We start from the raw sequence: 22,952 nt of genomic DNA, 5'->3' as shown, positions 1-22,952 counted from the left end.
ATTTAACATCAAAAGTGTGTCGTATGATTGGTCTCTGCCAGTCCACCATCCAGACTGTCTTGTCCTGAAGTCCAGCTGTTCCGACTGCCTCCCTGATCTGATTTACCAGGGTGTGGTGAGCCCAACGGCGATTCAATATCGTCTACATCATCTCCCTCATTGCTATTGTTGCTATTGGTCTGACTGGACATGGACAGACGGACGGCATGAACACGAAAGTGTAATCGAGATTCCAACAGGTAGCCCTTGTACTTGTTCCTGTAGTAGATATATAAGTAATTTTGTATTGTAATATAAAAATTTATAGTAGAATTTACCTGAACATTCAAACAAACATACCAACACAAGAGATTGTCGGGTAGATATCAGGAAATTTTACACAAAGTTTCACTTTTTACCAGTAGCAGACTAAAAAAAATGTGCAGTCTCTCAAAATCTACATAGTTTTGAGGTTGGGGCGCCAACTTCAGGTGTAACCAAGAAGCTCAAGGCCATTACATCCATACATACAGCAGATTTTCAATTTTAAAGAGTGTACAGTTACTTATGATAACTTAAACAAACAAAAAATTCAGTTGAATGCACATCATCCATAACACTATGATTTTTACAGCTGACATTAAGAAACTTGTCTCATTACAAAATACTGTCACAGCGACCTACTTAGCTTTCTCCAGAAGTATCTTGACCTCCTTCCAGTTCTCCTCTGCCAGATTCAGGATTGCCAACTCAACCACTGCATAGGGGACAAGGAAGGTGTCTTTCTTAATGTTCTTCTCACTGACACAGAGATCAAAGTTCAAATTATCATCAGGTCAAAGTTCAAAACATTTTTAGGTAAAATTTCCAAATTATCCACTCAAAGTTCATCATATTATCAGGTACAACTTGAACACATAATCAGATAAAATGTCAACCCCAATCTTTTAATAAAGCAGGTCAATTCTAACACAATATCAGGTAAAAGATCAACAGAATATTGGGTCAAAGTTCAGCACATTATCAAGTCAAAGTTCAGCACATTATCAAGTCAAAGTTCAGCACATTATATCTGCTCCATTGAATGACTGTTTTAGACAGGCTTGATTGTGATAAAGTTGTCATTAGAATACTCACTTTTCCACAGTTTCTGTAAAACATTGTCGAGCCTGGAAATACTCACTTTTCCACAATTTCTGTAAAACATTGTCGAGCCTGGAAATACTCACTTTTCCACAATTTCTGTAAAACATTGTCGAGCCTGGAAATACTCACTTTTCCACAATTTCTGTAAAACATTGTCGAGCCTGGAAATACTCACTTTTCCACAATTTCTGTAAAACATTGTCGAGCCTGGAAATACTCACTTTTCCACAATTTCTGTGAAACATTGTCGAGCCTGGAAATACTGTGACCTATGTTTGAGGCAGACTCCCTTCAACAGGAGGGCGAGGCAGTAGTCGTCCATGAAACAGGGATGGGAATCTGAGAGCAAAAAATAAAACCCGATTTCATCACTTTAGGTGGGCTAACTCCAAGTGGGTGGACAGGTAAAACATTCAGCTGTAAGTGGACATTGGGGAAGTCACAGCCCATCAAATACCAGAAGGGCAAATCAGATCACTAAGGAAATGACAGAGACGAACCATACTGCCAAACACTCTGGGTAAAAAAGAGGGTAAAATTCAGTATGGATATAACACATTGTGAGGTGACATTGATTCAGTATATAACACGTTGTGAGGTGTGACGACATTGATTCAGTATATAACACGTTGTGAGGTGACATTGATTCAGTATATAACACGTTGTGAGGTGTGATGACATTGATTCAGTATATAACAAGTTGTGAGGTGTGATGACATTGATTCAGTATATAACACGTTGTGAGGTGACATTGATTCAGTATATAACACGTTGTGAGGTGTGATGACATTGATTCAGTATATAACACGTTGTGAGGTGTGATGACATTGATTCAGTATATAACACGTTGTGAGGTGTGATGACATTGATTCAGTATATAACACGTTGTGAGGTGACATTGATTCAGTATATAACACGTTGTGAGGTGTGATGACATTGATTCAGTATATATCACGTTGTGAGGTGTGATGATATTGATTCAGTATATAACACGTTGTGAGGTGTGATGACATTGATTCAGTATATAACACGTTGTGAGGTGTGATGACATTGATTCAGTATATAACACGTTGTGAGGTGATGTTGATTTGGGAGAATTTACCTTTGTTCTTCACCACATCATTAATAGTCTTCTCCGTGATCAACAGGAAAGGTTCCAGTAGAGGGTCATTTTTACTGAGGATGTTGAAACCGCTCAGTAAATACACCATTTCCTAAAAAAAATGGTCCATTATCACTGCTTCTTATTACAGTAAAATAATGTCCTGAGGCTGAATATTTTTCAAGGAGAACTTTTCATGCCTGATCTAACGTAATCCCTGATGAAGAGAATACTACAGTGATAACAAACTAAACACTGGCTCAAAGCTTTACAGGCTAGAAATTGGATTTGAAATCCTTGTCATAAGGAAAATTGAGAAAGTTTACAGTATGCTGAATCCGTGGGAAAAAGCTGATATCAATGAACAAGAGGCCCAGGGACCTTAACGGTAACCTCAGTCACAATGATTCTTGTAACATGTCAGAGAAATTTTTTTAATAAAAAAAGCAATGTAACTTTAATTATATTGTACACATCAAACAAATTTAAATTGTGTACATTAACTGCTGTCACATGCTTAGACTTCTAACCAAGTTTTTTTCAATAGAAAATAAACAAATAAAGTTCAAAAATATAATTTTCTTACATACACCATAGTAAACTTTACCCCTCCCATCATTAGTGTGATGTCATGAATATGGAAATACCACGATGAAATGCCACTAGGGAAAGCAGTATGTTTTACTGATGAATTGAGTTTAATTAAAATACTTTTCAGGGAAACACAATCAAATACCAGTGTGATTAAGCCATGTTTGATAGAGATCCATTAAAGACATATGAAAGTCTCAATTGTCACAATTTTTGTAAGACGCATTTAAATAATCGTATTTCAATATTAGCTGCATTTACCACAGCATATCTACAAACATATTGTGTTAATAAGACAACCTCACCAGGGCTGGCAATAGCAGTTGGTTTCCTTCGTCCTGGAACCGTTTCGCTTTGTGAACAGCAAACTTTTCTAATGGGATAGATTTTCCTGCTATCCTTTGTTTCAACTTTGGTACCTCTCTGGAAATATACACCTTTATTGAGATATACAGTCTTTACAAACAATACAAACATTTCAAAACTTGTAGGAAATTCTGTCATTTATTCATTAAAGATGAAAAGCTTTTATGTCATAAAATCATAAACTGAAAGCATTACCTGAAAATTTGTTCTGAAAGGTTGCCCTACCTGAAAATTTGTTCTGAAAGGTTGCCCTACCTGTAAATTTGTTCTGAAAGGTTGCCCTACCTGAAAATTTGTTCTGAAAGGTTGCCCTACCTGAAAATTTGTTCTGAAAGGTTGCCCTACCTGAAAATTTGTTCTGAAAGGTTGCCCTACCTGAAAATTTGTTCTGAAAGGTTGCCCTACCTGAAAATTTGTTCTGAAAGGTTGCCCTACCTGAAAATTTGTTCTGAAAGGTTGCCCTACCTGAAAATTTGTTCTGAAAGGTTGCCCTACCTGAAAATTTGTTCTGAAAGGTTGCCCTACCTGTAAATTTGTTCTGAAAGGTTGCCCTACCTGAAAATTTGTTCTGAAAGGTTGCCCTACCTGAAAATTTGTTCTGAAAGGTTGCCCTACCTGAAAATTTGTTCTGAAAGGTTGCCCTACCTGAAAATTTGTTCTGAAAGGTTGCCCTACCTGAAAATCAGTTGAGCTTAACTACTTTTATCAATACTGGGTAACTAAATATCTTACCAGTCTGTAGAAACTCTTTATCAAAAATCACAGTAACTCTGCTTTGAGAAACCACCCTCTTAAAGAATAACAAAAGTAAACTTGTCCTATGAAACCATCCTCCTGGAGATCTATAGAAGTAAACCAGTCTTGAAACACTTCCTTCCTAAGGATCTGCAGGAGTAAACCTGTCGCAACAGACCACTGTACTACAGTAGTAAACCTATCTTTAATGACCATCATTCAGTCATGAGAAACCTAAAGGGAGGATAACAACAAAACCTGTCTTGAGAGACCACCCTCTTAAAGAACCACAGAAGTAAAACTGTCTTGAGAGACCACCCTCTTAAAGAACCACAGAAGTAAAACTGTCTTGAGAGACCACCTTCTTAAAGAACCACAGAAGTAAAACTGTCTTGAGAGACCACCCTCTTAAAGAACCACAGAAGTAAAACTGTCTTGAGAGACCACCCTCTTAAAGAACCACAGAAGTAAAACTGTCCAGAGTGACCACCTGATTGATGAACTACAGAAGTACAAGGGCTGATTGATATGTTGTGAGTCTTCAGTTCTACTATTCTCTGACTATTTAAGGCTATGTACCTGAAGACTGGTGTCACTTGGTCAGTTTATGTCAAAAAGGTAACACTCTAAAATAAACAAGGCAAGTGACTTTTGCAAAATGGACAAAATCTGCATAAGGAAGGTCTAGCACCTAAGGATATTCATACTGATATGATAGCAACACTTGAGAATGATGTCTCTTCATATGCTACAGTGACGCTCGTCGCGGAAGGCCTGTTACTGTTGCAACCCTAGAAATGGTCAATAAAGTCCATGATATTGTTATGGCTGACAGGCGAGTTACAGAGATCTATAGCCAGTACAGTTGGGATTTCACAGGAAAGTGTACATTCTATTCTTATGGAAGATCTTTCAGTGAGAAAGCTTTCAGACCATTGGGTACCACGACTTCTGACCGTTAATCAGAAGCACACCAGGCCAATCTGAACCTTTTTAGAGGCAGATCCTTCAAACTTTCTGCAGAGGTTTGTGACTGTATATGACAGGTGGGTCCATCATTTCAACCCAGAGGCCTAACAACAGTCTAAACAATTGAGGCCCCCTATTTCACCCCCATCAAAAAAGGCAAAGACTGTTCCATTAGCTGGAAAGGTTATGGCCTCTGTTTTCTGGGATGCTAATGGTATTCTGATGGTAAATTATCTGCAGACTGGACGAACAATCAATGGCATATATTATACATCACTTTATAGGCAGTTGTTCCACCCGGACAATGCCATTGTTAACAAGACTGTCATTGCTATGACTCCATTAACAATTGAGGTCTGAATTCATGGAGCGTCTCCCTTATTCGCCTGATCTTGCTCCATCAGACTTTCATCTATTTCCAAATTTGAAAAAGGTCATTTCTGATACCCACATTCATTCAGATGATAACATCATACATGCTGTGGAGGACTTTCTGAACGGTCAAGAAAAGGAATTCTTTAAAAGTGGCATCGAGGCCCTTAAACAAAGTGTATAGATACTGAAGGGGATTATGTTGAAAAATCATGCAATATGTCTGCCAAAAGTCAAATCCATAAATACGAGGCTCACTACTTATCAATCAGCCCTCATAAACCTGTCTTGAGAGACCAGCCATCTGATGACCTACAGTCGTAAACCTACTTATTCTGTATAAACAAGAAATCCCTCATGACAAGGATTACAACAAAACCTGTCTTGAGAGACCACTGTACTGATAGTGTGTATACCTACCTTTAAAGACCATTATTCTGTATAGATAAGATCCTACCATGAGAAGGATTACAACAAAACCTGTCTTGAGAGACCACTGTACTGATAGTGTGTATACCTACCTTTAAAGACCATCTTCTTGTAGAGACAAGAAATCCCATAAGAAACCAACTTAAAGGAAGGATTACAACAAAACCTGTCTTGAGAGACCACTGTACTGATATTGTGTATACCTACCTTTAAAGACGATTATTCTGTATAGATAAGATCCTACCATGAGAAGGATTACAACAAAACCTGTCTTGAGAGACCTTTCGAAGAGATATTTCAAGCCTTGTGAGAATACATCCAAATGAAAATCTACCATTAAACTTATAAGTGGGAGCTATTACATGTAGAATATTTCCTACCCAAATAGATAGATAAGATGATCCTGTGTGTCCTGCGACCGATCTTCACACATAAGTAAGAAGCAAGCCTTCAGGTAGGTATAGGTAGCCTTACTCCAACGACTCTCCTTACACAGCTTCTCTGCATACTTCATCGCCATCAGCCAATCAGATTTGAAACTGTTAATGAAATATCCAATCAGCATCACATACAGTTAAGTGTTCTTTGTAAATCACAATGCTAAATGTCATAAATTGGTTAGTGACTGTAAAATAATTTAGAACCATCAACCTATATAAAAATTGATATCATATATTGATCTATGTACTATTTCATATGAAATTACTAAAATGAGGCTGAGTTTCTTTTTTTTCATTCATTTTAACGACACTACATCATGCAACGTGAAAAGAAACATATATGTCAAGTTTCATAGATATTAAAATATTCCGCTTCTCAGATAACATAGCGTTAAAAGCACTCGTGAAAATAGTATTTCATTGGACCTCTTTATTGTTATTATATCATTTTTCTGGATTCTTTATTGTTTTCTTTAGTGATGTCACAATGACTATGATGCCATGAAATTATGATGCCACATGTAGAAGCAGTGAGAACCTTTAGCCAATCACAGCAATGCTAACTAGGTGTTATTGCACAAGGTCATAGTAGATACTTATGTGATAGTAAGATATAAACTTGGTTTAATGGGTTCTTTAATCTGTTCTTAGCAAGTTGTCACAATATTAATTAAATAAAGGTATTTTATTGGGCCTGGCATCTAGATTTTAATGGTGAGTTAACAATATTTTAATGAGTCTAGCACCAAGATTTTAATGATAAGTTACTGGTATCTTAATGGGCCTTGTATCTGGATTTCAATGATGCGTTAATAGTATTCTAATGTGTCTAGCATGTGATTAGTTAAATGAATTTAGCATTATCTGAATCAACAATTATATAATTATAATAATGATCAATGACTATTGTTTGATGGGATTGAATATGGTATGAATTTTTATTTATTTCTTTTTGAAACTGCACATCTCCATATTACATTGCTGTGAAGGAGAAAGTGTAGGAAAACTCAACTTTAAAACACACTAGCCAGAAATACAGTATGTAGCTCCTACAATAATGATAGACTGGATGGTAAAGTGGTAAAGTGGTGACACACTAACTTCCCCCTTAATGATTGGGGTTTGAGTCCTCTGTCAGACATGGCCCACTGAAGTAATTTATATATAAAACTTATTGTTGGTGTCATAATTATAGAATAAATCAAATTTATTCTATACTTACCAATAACACCACATGAGTTCCCAGAAACAAAGGTGATGAAACTGTCTCCACTCCTGCTGGCATTCTATAGACTCTTCAAACTTACATAACGCCTGAGAGAACACAATCATCGAAGATGATTAGAACACACATGTTGTCATTAAATATTACAGTGATGTGTTGTTTCCTGTATTGAAACCCTAGTAGTCTCATAGGATAAAATACAGTAATACAGAGCCATGTTTAATAAGAAGAACAGACTCAGTGCTAACAATCCTGACAGCAGACATTATATTTCTTTATTTTTAGTGTCTCTAACCATCACCAGTCCAACATCCTACCACTATGCCTCTAGACCACCAGCTCAACATCCAACCACAAGGCCACTTTGCCTCTAACCATCACCAGTCCAACATCCTACCACAAGGCCACTATGCCTCTAACCATCACCAGTCCAACATCCTACCACAAGGCCACTATGCCTCTAACCATCACCGGTCCAACATCCTACCACAAGGCCACTGTCTCTAACCATCACCAGTCCAACATCCTACCACAAGGCCACTATGCCTCTAACCATCACCAGTCCAACATCCTACCACAAGGCCACTATGCCTCTAACCATCACCGGTCCAACATCCTACCACAAGGCCACTATGCCTCTAACCATCACCAGTCCAACATCCTACCACAAGGCCACTATGCCTCTAGAAAATCAGCTCAACATCCTACCACAAGGCCACAGTGTCTCTAACCATCACCAGTCCAACATCCTACCACAAGGCCACTATGCCTCTAGACCACCAGCTCAACATCCAACCACAAGGCCACTTTGCCTCTAACCATCACCAGTCCAACATCCTACCACAAGGCTACTATGCCTCTGAACATCACCAGTCCAACATCCTACCACTAGGCCACTATGCCTCTAGACCACCAGCCCAACATCCAACCACAAGGCCACTTTGCCTCTAACCATCACCAGTCCAACATCCTACCACAAGGCCACTATGCCTCTAGACCACCAGCTCAACATCCAACCACAAGGCCACTCTGCCTCTAACCATCACCAGTCCAACATCCTACCACAAGGCCACTATGCCTCTAGACCACCAGCCCAACATCCTACCACAAGGCCACAGTGTCTCTAACCATCACCAGTCCAACATCCTACCACAAGGCCACTATGCCTCTTGACCACCAGCTCAACATCCAACCACAAGGCCACTTTGCCTCTAACCATCACCAGTCCAACATCCTACCACAAGGCTACTATGCCTCTAAACATCACCAGTCCAACATCCTACCACAAGGCCACTATGCCTCTAGACCACCAGCTCAACATCCAACCACAAGGCCACTCTGCCTCTTACCATCACCAGTCCAACATCCTACCACAAGGCCACTATGCCTCTAGACCACCAGCTCAACATCCAACCACAAGGCCACTTTGCCTCTAACCATCACCAGTCCAACATCCTACCACAAGGCTACTATGCCTCTAAACATCACCAGTCCAACATCCTACCACTAGGCCACTATGCCTCTAGACCACCAGCTCAACATCCAACCACAAGGCCACTCTGCCTCTTACCATCACCAGTCCAACATCCTACCACAAGGCCACTATGCCTCTAGACCACCAGCTCAACATCCAACCACAAGGCCACTCTGCCTCTTACTATCACCAGTCCAACATCCAACAAGGCCACTGTGCCTCTTACCATCACCAGTCCAACATCCTATCACAAGGCCACAGTGTCTCTAACCATCACCAGTCCAACATCCTACCACAAGGCCATTGTACCTCTAGACCACCAGCCCAATGTCCTACCACTAGGCCATCTGCCTCTTAAATAGCATAATCCAAACTCATTAAAACATTTCAACAAATATTTGCCACTTTGTGGCTTTGCTAATTAATTCCTTCATAAGAAACCATCAGTTTGAATTCCTATTCTCCCAATGTCATTTGGAAAATTGCCTTCACTTAAAAAGAATTCAACATTACGATCAAATACCAATAGTGAGCACTATGATATTTGCCTGAAAATCTCTGGCATTTATAAAAAGTCTGTTCAATGTTTCAATAATTCTAGTGGAATATGACTTGAAGTTGTGGGTTGGGCTAATTGCAGAATAATTGTTGATACTAGTAAGATCTACTTCATTAGCATATTTACCTTATCTATATTTCCTCTCACTTCTGCTATTCTTCCCGCAAAAAATAAAAACAAAGCACCCTGTAAACAAAATAAAACATGTTTCATCTTCATAAACATCAACAAAAACTTGAACAATGGTCACACACAATAGGTTTACCATTGAATACAGTTATCATTATATTGTAGTGTCCTTTCATAAATTGTCGTTTACTTTTAATTTGGCATTATTTCAGTATTATATTTCAAGGCAAAGACAAAAGCATGTGATGAAATACAGATAATTTTATTACAATATCCTTTAATAAATTGTCTTCTAATTAAATCTGGTATTATTATAATATCATATTTCAAATTGGAGATGAAAAAATTTGTCTTTTTTTACTTAAATATATTTCATAGATACACATTTCCACACATTTCGAATCTTCTTGAAATATATTTCATAGATGTAGATTTCTGCTTTATCATCCATGCTTCATTGATGAATAAGTAGTAAACTAACCTTAGGAAACCGTTTTAAACAATTCTGTAGAAGCTCATCAGCCAGGCCAACATCCCCGTCAGCTAAACCTGCAATACATATTGAACAGAGATTGTTTCTGATAAAAGATGACCTCCTACTTAAAGTGAAGAACAGGAAGACGTGTGTAGTGTCACGTTGTATTACAAACTATTATCACATGATCCTCCTGTTATCTAGTGAATTTGTACATGTGATAATAATGTGTATATGTCACTCGTGTAATATAACCTGGAGTGTTTTTGATTGGTTGGGCCAGAAATAAACTGTAATATTATAACATGGATAACCACTTTACATCAAAAATGGCACAACACAACAATTGTCTGAATTTCTCCTCCATGCTTTGATTTAAAATCTGTTAAAATGGCATTTTTCCGAGTTATGTGAAAAATCATATAAAGTATCTTACACAAGTTATCATTACATGTGAGATAAATTTTCATTCAAAATCCTATATATGTATGTAGAATAATGAAATTACAACCCAACATGTATTTTACAAAATTATTGACAGCTGTTTTAGTACTGTCTCAGAAAATATCTGTAGACAAGCCAGTTCTTAATTTCAATGAAGCCATCTTTCCATTAACAATACTGAAGAGATGCTGATGGGTAAGGAACACAGTGTTCGATGTAGACCTCTATACTCAACTATAAACTTCATATGTAACAGACGAGAGTCTGGACTACAGACGTAATATGTAACAGACGACAGACTACAGACGTAATATGTAACAGATGAGAGTCTGGAATACAGACGTAATATGTAACAGATGAGAGTCTGGACTACAGACGTAATATGTAACAGACGAGAGTCTGGACTACAGACCTAATATATAACAGATGAGAGTCTGGACTACAGACATAATATGTAACAGATGAGAGTCTGGACTACAGGCCTAATATATAACAGATGAGAGTCTGGACTACAGGCCTAATATATAACAGATGAGAGTCTGGACTACAGACATAATATGTAACAGATGAGAGTCTGGACTACAGGCCTAATATATAACAGATGAGAGTCTGGACTACAGGCCTAATATATAACAGATGAGAGTCTGGACTACAGACCTAATATATAACAGATGAGAGTCTGGACTACAGACATAATATGTAACAGATGAGAGTCTGGACTACAGGCCTAATATGTAACAGATGAGAGTCTGGACTACAGACGTAATATGTAACAGATGACAGAAAACAGACCTTATATGTAACAGACGACAGACTACAGACCTAATATGTAACAGATGAGAGTCTGGACTACAGGCCTAATATGTAACAGATGAGAGTCTGGACTACAGGCCTAATATATAACAGATGAGAGTCTGGACTACAGACGTAATATGTAACAGACGAGAGTCTGGACTACAGACCTGATATGTAACAGACGAGAGTCTGGACTACAGGCCTAATATATAACAGATGAGAGTCTGGACTACAGGCCTAATATGTAACAGATGAGAGTCTGGACTACAGACAGACAGACAGATACAGACCTAATATGTAACAGACGAGAGTCAGACTACAGACCTAATATATAACAGATGACAGTCTGCGACAGACTACAGGCCTAATATATAACAGATGAGAGTCTGGACTACAGACATAATATGTAACAGACGAGAGTCTACAGACCTAATACATAACAGACGACAGTCTACAGACCTAATATGTAACAGACTATAGAGTACAGACCTAATATATAATATATGTACAGATGAGAGTCTGGACTACAGACCTAATATATAACAGATGAGAGTCTATGGACTACAGACCTAATATGTAACAGATGAGAGTCTGGACTACAGACCTAATATGTAACAGATGAGAGTCTGGACTACAGACGTAATATGTAACAGATGAGAGTCTGGACTACAGGCCTAATATATAACAGATGAGAGTCTGGACTACAGGCCTAATATATAACAGATGAGAGTCTGGACTACAGACCTAATATGTAACAGATGAGAGTCTGGACTACAGGCCTAATATGTAACAGATGAGAGTCTGGACTACAGACATAATATGTAACAGATGAGAGTCTGGACTACAGGCCTAATATGTAACAGACGAGAGTCTGGACTACAGACGTAATATGTAACAGGTGAGAGTCTGGACTACAGGCCTAATATATAACAGATGAGAGTCTGGACTACAGGCCTAATATATAACAGATGAGAGTCTGGACTACAGGCCTAATATATAACAGATGAGAGTCTGGACTACAGGCCTAATATATAACAGATGAGAGTCTGGACTACAGACCTAATATGTAACAGATGAGAGTCTGGACTACAGACATGATATGTAACAGATGAGAGTCTGGACTACAGGCCTAATATATAACAGATGAACAGTATGAGAGACTACAGACGTAATATGTAACAGATGAGAGTCTGGACTACAGACGTAATATGTAGCAGACGATGAGAGTCTGGACTACAGGCCTAATATGTAACAGATGAGAGTCTGGACTACAGGCCTAATATGTAACAGATGAGAGTCTGGACTACAGACGTAATATGTAACAGATGAGAGTCTGGACTACAGACGTAATATGTAACAGATGAGAGTCTGGACTACAGGCCTAATATATAACAGATGAGAGTCTGGACTACAGACATAACATGTAACAGACGAGAGTCTACAGACCTAATACATAACAGACGACAGTCTACAGACGTAATATGTAACAGATGAGAGTCTGGACTACAGGCCTAATATGTAACAGACGAGAGTCTGGACTACAGACCTGATATGTAACAGACGACAGAAAACAGACCTAATATGTAACAGATGAGAGTCTGGACTACAGACGTAATATGTAACAGATGAGAGTCTGGACTACAGGCCTAATAACAGATGACAGACTACTGATCTAATATGTAACTGACAACAGTCTGAGTCTACAGACCTAATATGTAACAGACAACAGACTACAGACCTAATATGTAACAGACAAGAGTCTACAGACCTAATATGTAACAGACGACAGACTACAGACCTAATATGTAACAGACAACAGACTACAGACCTAATATGTAACAGACGAGAGTCTACAGACCTAATATGTAACAGACGAGAGTCTACAGACCTAATATGTAACAGACAACAGACTACAGACCTAATATGTAACAGACGACAGACTACAAACCATAATTCATAACAGGCGACAGACTACAGACCTAATACGTAACAGACGACAGATTACAGACCTAATATGTAACTGACGACAGACTACAGACCTAATACATAACAGACGACAGTCTGGACTATGGACCTAATATGTAGCAGACAACAGACTACAGACCTAATATGTAACAGACCACAGACTACAGACCTAATATGTAACAGAAAACAGAGTACAGACCTAATATGTAACTGATGACAGACTACAGAACTAATACGTAACAGACTACAGACATAATATGTAACTGACGACAGACTACAGACCTAAAATGTAACAGACTACAGATGATAATGGTAACCAAATACAAACCTAATACAAAACAGACTACAGTGTGGTAGGCTATCAACACTATAGAACATAGTGGTCCACGAAGACTTGACAACACTTCCGTACCCTTCTGTAGTTCACTCAGTCCAACTTTCTGTAAGAAACAATGTTGGTTGGACATTCATTTCAATAACATCATCTACATCATGGAGTGTTTAATTCAAGGAATGGTTGTCAACATGACGTCAGACCTGATCACTCAGAGACTAATTATGACATGACGTCAGACCTAATCACTCAGGGATGAAATATAACATGACATCAGACCTAATCACTCAGGGATGAATTATAACATGACGTCAAACCTAATCACTCAGGGACTAATTATAACATGACGTCAGACCTTATCACTCAGAGACTAATTATGACATGACGTCAGACCTAATCACTCAGGGATGAATTATAAAATGACGTCAAACCTAATCACTCAGGGACTAATTATAACATGACGTCAGACCTAATCACTCAGGGACTAATTATAACATGACGTCAGACCTAATCACTCAGGGACTAATTATAACATGACGTCAGACCTAATCACTCAGGGATGAATTATAACATGACATCAGACCTAATCACTCAGGGACTAATTATAACATGACATCAGACCTAATCACTCAGGGATGAATTATAAAATGACGTCAAACCTAATCACTCAGGGACTAATTATAACATGACGTCAGACCTAATCACTCAGGGACTAATTATAACATGACGTCAGACCTAATCACTCAGGGATGAATTATAACATGACGTCAGACCTGATCACTCAGTGACGAATTATAACATGATGTCAGACCTAATCACTCAGGGATGAATTATAACATGATGTCAGACCTAATCACTCAGGGATGGATTATAACATGACGTCAGACCTAATCACTCAGAGATGGATTATAACATGACGTTAGACCTAATCACTCAGTGATGAATAAAAACACGACGTCAGACCTAATCACACAGGGACTAATTATAACATGACGTCAGACCTAATCACTCAGTGATGAATTATAACATGACGTCAGACCTAATCACACAGGGATGAATTACACCAATACTTACTTTATTGCCAGAGAATCCTACAAACTCCAGTAGTTTTAGTATTTTACCAGGAAGCAATGATATCATCTGGAAATATCAACGTCAGATTAGTTATAAATGGTACTTCAAATCCCCAAGCAAACATCACAGCATCACTTTCACAAAAACAATGTCAATTTTAGAGGTTCAAGTTGATGTTGCTAATAAGTTTTATATTGATCTACAGTTTAAGATAAAGAATTATTTAAAAGTTGACTTTAAAACACAAATCATCGATAAATGATATCCAATCAATTTAAGAAAAAAAGTGACTAGTTAAGTTTTGAAATATCAATGAAATTTCAGTATATGGCATATCTTGCATTTTTAGATATCTTCTGAGGCTTTAAAGTTGTGAGTTATTTCACATTTTTTCCCCAAATAGTCTTCTGTAATATGATACTTTTCTACAAAAGGTAAATATTTCCTACATTTTTAGGATTGGATTACTTACCAAATTAAACCCACCAACACCCATCCTTACTCCGCTCTCAAAGTGGATCTTTTCCTCTTTAAAGGTTCGGTGCTTCAGCATTCGATTGCATTCTCTGAAGTATAGTTATACATGTAAAGATGATGTGTATGAAACAGATTGATCTTTTACCCTCACATTTCCGGTTATAGATTCCTATAATGTTATCATGAGGCTGCTGATCCTTCAAATTTATTATCTGATGGAATATCGCAACAACCATCATATGTACCTCAAGTTGTAAGACTTTAAGGCTATTGGTAGAAAGGAAATGACAATAATTAGGAGAAAAACTTCACAGTTTCATCAGCCATGATGTAGACAAGAACTTATTGGACAGTTTTTTTTTTTGTAAATGAGACAATGAAATCTGAAATGGAAACTATCTGTTCTGATCTGTCTGCGACCTTTACATGGGCACAAAGTCGCAATATGAATTAAATAACATCATATATACAAATCTTTCTGACGTATCACAGTACCAAACAAGAGATCCCTGAGGGATCTTGGCGCCCATCATTGTTTAATCTTTATTTATTCTTTGAAAGTTGGATCTTTTCCATTCTTTTCTCAGGCATAACTAAGGATCAAGGGAAACACACACTTGAAATTTGAGAAAGCTCAAAGTCAAAATTTAAGATGGCCATCTGTCGGCCATTTTGTTTTTCTGATCAAATGAGCACAACTAGAGACAAAGGGGAACCTACATATGAAATTTAAGAAAGGGTGATGATGGTGGGCTAAAAAGGGAGATAATTTAGTTCAATTTGAAAATTTAGACACGACACAAAAAATGTTAAGGATTGAGATTTATCTTTTCGGTATAAATATATTTTGAGACAATGTTTATCTTCGGCACAAACAAAACTGTATTTTACATGCTTTAGAAAACATCTGTTTCCTGTATTACTGACAACAGATTACTATTTGGCGAGAGGGCAATAGTGTAAAGTCAGTTGTCACCATGCATTCTGGTCTAACAACAAGTTCTATGAATGGAGGTAACTTACTTGTAGACTTTGTAACATTCCCTAATTTTGAGTCCTCCTTTTACAAAACTGATGAGATTTTCATCCTGTATGAACGTGAGCAGGGCCCTGATCATCAGACATTCTGCATAGCAAAGTTCTGCATGGATCTCAACTGAAAATCAGCAAAATAAAAAATTCATAGTTGTTATTATTTAAATCTCTCCAACATTAATCTCATCAACTGTGATATTTATGTAACCAAGCTAAAATACTTACCGCAATATACCACTCGGCTAGAGAGAACTTCTCTGTAGCTTGATCGGTTGAGCATCAGAGTAGTAAGCCAGGGGTCCTGGATTCGATTCCTACCAGAGGCATCAAAATAAATAATGACCTCTTTTCTTATATTATATTGTGCTTTTATCAAACACCTTCCTATTGCATTATGTAATTTTAACAATTTTATGTCTGTCTGGCAGTCACTGTTTGGCAGTGTCTGTCTAGCAATATCTTCCTGTCTGGTAGTGTCTGTCTGTCTGTCTGGCAGTGTCTGTCTTTTTAGCAGTGTTTGTCTGTCTAGTGGTGTCAGTCTTTTTGTCTGTTTGTTTGTCTTTGTCAATACTTACTTTCTGAAAGATCATTGTAGTTGTTGCGACTAGAGCTGCGAGTGATGGCCTCCAACACGGAGACTTTCCGTCTGTACTTATTACACACTACTAGAGATGACTTGATTGTCTGGATGGCTACCTCTATATCATTCTGTAAAAAATGAACACCTCAAAATGTTTACAGCTGGTTTATGAACATCAATCATGTTACAGAATGGCCACTGTGGCCTAACATGTCAAAAACATTTTACATTACAATAATCTAACAAAACAAAATATTACTTAAAGACATTATCATCACAGCTGAAAAAAGGATGTATTCAACTCAAATGGTTTCTACAGTACAAGCAGGGACAGGTCAGACATTATGAAACATCATTAGATAATAGAATCCATCACATCACCTTCAAATGTACATGGTCAATCACTAATAAAATGTGACTGTTACACAAGATGATATTTCAGAGACGAATGAGGTCCTAGCTTTTACCAGAGACAAAAGCGATCTGGAAGTTAGCTTTCTTTTTCCTCTAAAATTTGAATTTCTGAAATAAAAGCAGTCAATTGTCAAAATGGTGTTATTAATTTCATCTGAAATTTTTGTGTGAAATTTGAACTCACCATATCAAATGTCATGACTGCTTGTAGGTACATGATAGTACCATACCCCAGGGAATGGTACATACTCCAGTCCACACTGTAAATAGACATAATAATATATATCAACATCCATACCCCCGGCCCTCCCATTCCATCGCCCCTACCCCAGGGAATGGTACATACTCCAGTCCACACTGTAAATAGACATAATAATATATATCAACATCCATACCCCCAGCCCTCCCATTCCATCTCCCCTACCCCAGGGAATGGTACAGACCAACATCTATACCCTCAACCCTCACACTCTATCTCCCCCATCCAAGGAAATGGTACATACCAACATCTATACCCTCAGCCCTTCCCCCATCCCAAATCAATCATTTACCCAGGAAATTTTCTCCCTTAACAAAAGCAACAGGAGTGCCCTCACTTAACTTTTCCTGGAAGGTTGTCCCCTAATGAACAAAGGACAAAAGTAGGAGTTCCCTTTCCGGTCTATCCCTGGAAATTCTTTCACTTAACTAAGGACAAAAGATCAAGAAAATCCCTTCTTTGACTTAATAAAAATGTAGAAGATTCCTCTCTTGTTTTACCAAACATGTAGGATGTTCCTCTCTTGTTTTACCAAACATGTAGGAGGTTCCTCTCTTGTTTTACCAAACATGTAGGATGTTCCTCTCTTGTTTTACCAAACATGTAGCAGGTTCCTCTCTTGTTTTACCAAACATGTAGCAGGTTCCTCTCTTGTTTTACCAAACATGTAGGATGTTCCTCTCTTGTTTTACCAAACATGTAGGAGGTTCCTCTCTTGTTTTACCAAACATGTAGGAGGTTCCTCTCTTGTTTTACCAAACATGTAGGATGTTCCTCTCTTGTTTTACCAAACATGTAGCAGGTTCCTCTCTTGTTTTACCAAACATGTAGGATGTTCCTCTCTTGTTTTACCAAACATGTAGCAGGTTCCTCTCTTGTTTTACCAAACATGTAGGATGTTCCTCTCTTGTTTTACCAAACATGTAGGAGGTTCCTCTCTTGTTTTACCAAACATGTAGCAGGTTCCTCTCTTGTTTTACCAAACATGTAGGAGGTCCCTCTCTTGTTTTACCAAACATGTAGGATGTTCTTCTCTTGTTTTACCAAACATGTAGGAGGTTCCTCTCTTGTTTTACCAAACATGTAGCAGGTTCCTCTCTTGTTTTACCAAACATGTAGGAGGTTCCTCTCTTGTTTTACCAAACATGTAGGATGTTCTTCTCTTGTTTTACCAAACATGTAGGATGTTCTTCTCTTGTTTTACCAAACATGTAGGATGTTCTTCTCTTGTTTTACCAAACATGTAGCAGGTTCCTCTCTTGTTTTACCAAACATGTAGGAGGTTCCTCTCTTGTTTTACCAAACATGTAGCAGGTTCCTCTCTTGTTTTACCAAACATGTAGGAGGTCCCTCTCTTGTTTTACCAAACATGTAGGATGTTCCCCTCTTGTTTTACCAAACATGTAGGAGGTTCCTCTCTTGTTTTACCAAACATGTAGGAGGTTCACCTCTTGTTTTACCAAACATGTAGCAGGTTCCTCTCTTGTTTTACCAAACATGTAGGATGTTCCTCTCTTGTTTTACCAAACATGTAGGATGTTCTTCTCTTGTTTTACCAAACATGTAGGATGTTCTTCTCTTGTTTTACCAAACATGTAGGAGGTTCCTCTCTTGTTTTACCAAACATGTAGGATGTTCTTCTCTTGTTTTACCAAACATGTAGGAGGTTCCTCTCTTGTTTTACCAAACATGTAGGAGGTCCCTCTCTTGTTTTACCAAACATGTAGGAGGTTCCTCTCTTGTTTTACCAAACATGTAGGAGGTTCCTCTCTTGTTTTACCAAACATGTAGGATGTTCCTCTCTTGTTTTACCAAACATGTCGGAGGTTCCTCTCTTGTTTTACCAAACATGTAGGAGGTCCCTCTCTTGTTTTACCAAACATGTAGGAGGTTCCTCTCTTGTTTTACCAAACATGTAGCAGGTTCCTCTCTTGTTTTACCAAACATGTAGGATGTTCCTCTCTTGTTTTACCAAACATGTAGGATGTTCCTCTCTTGTTTTACCAAACATGTAGGAGGTTCCTCTCTTGTTTTACCAAACATGTAGGAGGTTCCTCTCTTGTTTTACCAAACATGTAGGAGGTTCCTCTCTTGTTTTACCAAACATGTAGGATGTTCCTCTCTTGTTTTACCAAACATGTAGGAGGTTCCTCTCTTGTTTTACCAAACATGTAGGATGTTCCTCTCTTGTTTTACCAAACATGTAGCAGGTTCCTCTCTTGTTTTACCAAACATGTAGGATGTTCTTCTCTTGTTTTACCAAACATGTAGCAGGTTCCTCTCTTGTTTTACCAAACATGTAGGAGGTTCCTCTCTTGTTTTACCAAACATGTAGGAGGTTCCTCTCTTGTTTTACCAAACATGTAGGATGTTCCTCTCTTGTTTTACCAAACATGTAGGAGGTTCCTCTCTTGTTTTACCAAACATGTAGGAGGTTCCTCTCTTGTTTTACCAAACATGTAGGAGGTTCCTCTCTTGTTTTACCAAACATGTAGGAGGTTCCTCTCTTGTTTTACCAAACATGTAGGATGTTCCTCTCTTGTTTTACCAAACATGTAGTAAAACAAACATGTAGGAGGTTCCTCTCTTGTTTTACCAAACATGTAGGAGGTTCCTCTCTTGTTTTACCAAACATGTAGGAGGTTCCTCTCTTGTTTTACCAAACATGTAGAAGGTTCCTCTCTTGTTTTACCAAACATGATGGAGGTTCCTCTCTTGACTTTCTCATAACAATTGCTGTAGAAGTTCCCTCCCTTACTTACCATTGCTGTAGAAGTTCCCTCCCTTACTTATCATTGCTGTAGAAGTTCCCTCCCTTCACTTACCATTGCTGTAGAAGTTCCCTCCCTTACTTATCATTGCTGTAGAAGTTCCCTCCCTTCACTTACCTTTCCTGTAGAAGTTCCCTCCCTTCACTTACCATTGCTGTAGAAGTTCCCTCCCTTCACTTACCTTTCCTGTAGAAGTTCCCTCCCTTCACTTACCATGGCTGTAGAAGTTCCCTCCCTTCACTTACCATGGCTGTAGAAGTTCCCTTCCTTCACTTACCATTGCTGTAGAAGTTCCCTCCCTTCACTTACCTTTCCTGTAGAAGTTCCCTCCCTTCCCTTCACTTACCATTGCTGTAGAAGTTCCCTCCCTTCACTTACCTTTCCTGTAGAAGTTCCCTCCCTTCACTTACCATTGCTGTAGAAGTTCCCTCCCTTCACTTACCATTGCTGTAGAAGTTCCCTCCCTTCACTTACCTTTCCTGTAGAAGTTCCCTCCCTTTACTTACCATTGCTGTAGAAGTTCCCTCCCTTCACTTACCATTGCTGTAGAAGTTCCCTCCCTTCACTTACCATTGCTGTAGAAGTTCCCTCCCTTCACTTACCTTTCCTGTAGAAGTTCCCTCCCTTCACTTACCATTGCTGTAGAAGTTCCCTCCCTTCACTTACCATTGCTGTAGAAGTTCCCTCCCTTCACTTACCTTTCCTGTAGAAGTTCCCTCCCTTTACTTACCTTTCCTGTAGAAGTTCCTTCCCTTCACTTACCATTGCTGTAGAAGTTCCCTCCCTTCACTTACCATGGCTGTAGAAGTTCCCTCCCTTCACTTACCATTGCTGTAGAAGTTCCCTCCCTTCACTTACCTTTGCTGTAGAAGTTCCCTCCCTTCACTTACCATTGCTGTAGAAGTTCCCTCCCTTCACTTACCTTTCCTGTAGAAGTTCCCTCCCTTCACTTACCTTTCCTGTAGAAGTTCCCTCCCTTCACTTACCTTTCCTGTAGAAGTTCCCTCCCTTCACTTACCTTTCCTGTAGAAGTTCCCTCCCTTCACTTACCTTTCCTGTAGAAGTTCCCTCCCTTCACTTACCTTTGCTGTAGAAGTTCCCTCCCTTCACTTACCATTGCTGTAGAAGTTCCCTCCCTTCACTTACCTTTCGTGTAGAAGTTCCCTCCCTTCACTTACCTTTCCTGTAGAAGTTCCCTCCCTTCACTTACCTTTCCTGTAGAAGTTCCCTCCCTTCACTTACCATTGCTGTAGTACCATTGCTGTAGAAGTTCCCTCCCTTCACTTACCTTTCCTGTAGAAGTTCCCTCCCTTCACTTACCTTTGCTGTAGAAGTTCCCTCCCTTCACTTACCATTGCTGTAGAAGTTCCCTCCCTTCACTTACCTTTCCTGTAGAAGTTCCCTCCCTTCACTTACCATGGCTGTAAAAGTTCCCTTTCTCTACTTACTATGCCTGTAGAAGTCCCCCCCTCCCCCGCTTCACTTACCATAGCTGTAAAAGTTCCCTCCTTTTACTTACCATTGCTGTAGAAGTCCCACCCCCCCTCCCCAGCTTCACTTACTATAGCTGTAAAAGTTCCCTCCCTTCACTTACCATTGCTGTAGAAGTTCCCTCCCTTCACTTACCTTTCCTGTAGAAGTTCCCTCCCTTCACTTACCTTTCCTGTAAAAGTTCCCTCCTTTTACTTACCATTGCTGTAGAAGTCCCACCCCCCCCTCCCCAGCTTCACTTACTATAGCTGTAAAAGTTCCCTCCTTTTACTTACCATGGCTGTAGTAGTTCTCTGGCTTGAGTAAACTTGTTGTTGAAGAAGAGTGTGAGTGCGAGATTGGCTTGTTCTATACATGCTGCCAGGTCTTGTGGTGTAGGACTGAAGAGAAAATATACCATCAATTATATTTCAACTGAATTTATTTAATTTATTTAAAGAATAGCAACGGACAAAGGGTGGTGGGGGTTGGGGTGGTAATTGCTTAGCAATATCAGCCCAAGTTTCTTTTTTCACTTTCAGGCAAGGAATATCAGGGTATATGGGTTTTTTTTTTAGGGGGGAGGGGAGTGTAGGAGACAACAAATCACACAGGGGACATCAAGACATCACCATCAGTGAAGGGACATCACATTCAGACAGGGGAACATAACATTTATTCAGGGGACATCACAATCAGACAGGGGACATCACAATCAGACAGTGGACATCACAATCAGACAGTGGACATCACAATCAGACAGGGGACATCACAATCAGACAGTGGACATCACAATCAGACAGGGGACATCACAATCAGACAGTTGACATTACATTTAGTCAGGGGACATCACAATCAGACAGGGGACATCACAATCAGACAGGGGACATCACAATCAGACAGTGGACATTACAATCAGACAGTGGACATTACAATCAGACAGGGGACATCACAAGCAGACAGTTGGACATCAGGCAAAGATCATCACAATCATGGTTTTTACATCAGTCAATAAGAGCATAGGAGATCACAAAGACAGTGGACATTACAATCATGGTTTTTACATTCAATAAGAGCATAGGAGATCAGGCAAAGATCTTACACTCATGGTTTTTACCAGTCAATAAGAGCATAGGAGATCGGGCAAAGATCTTACACTCATGGTTTTTACCAGTCAATAAGAGCATAGGAGATCGGGCAAAGATCTTACACTCATGGTTTTTACCAGTCAATAAGAGCATAGGAGATCAGGCAAAGATCTTACACTCATGGTTTTTACCAGTCAATAAGAGCATAGGAGATCAGGCAAAGATCTTACACTCATGGTTTTGACACTTAAAAGT

General features: G+C 38.9%; 1 protein-coding gene across 1 annotated transcript; it reads right to left on the bottom strand.

Annotated features, from left to right (window-relative positions):
• Positions 1-8: 8 nt before the first annotated feature.
• Positions 9-17,369, bottom strand: LOC132558267 (tetratricopeptide repeat protein 39B-like). The gene is made up of 15 exons (XM_060222809.1): positions 17,294-17,369; positions 16,691-16,823; positions 16,104-16,236; positions 15,076-15,169; positions 14,604-14,669; positions 13,524-13,635; positions 9,998-10,065; positions 9,514-9,573; positions 7,352-7,443; positions 6,070-6,228; positions 3,124-3,241; positions 2,228-2,339; positions 1,347-1,464; positions 664-780; positions 9-258 (listed from the first exon to the last, which is right to left on the bottom strand). Exons 1-15 carry the CDS (start codon positions 17,354-17,356, stop codon positions 9-11), a joined length of 1,695 nt encoding a protein of 564 aa, XP_060078792.1. The 5' UTR covers positions 17,357-17,369.
• Between the last annotated feature and the right edge of the window lie 5,583 nt (positions 17,370-22,952).

Source organism: Ylistrum balloti, unplaced genomic scaffold (assembly GCF_031769215.1).
Source record: "Ylistrum balloti isolate Yb309-2 unplaced genomic scaffold, AGI_CSIRO_Ybal_v1 Utg370776, whole genome shotgun sequence".
NCBI classification, from domain to species: domain Eukaryota; kingdom Metazoa; phylum Mollusca; class Bivalvia; order Pectinida; family Pectinidae; genus Ylistrum; species Ylistrum balloti.
This window is presented reverse-complemented; position numbering and strand designations above follow the sequence as displayed.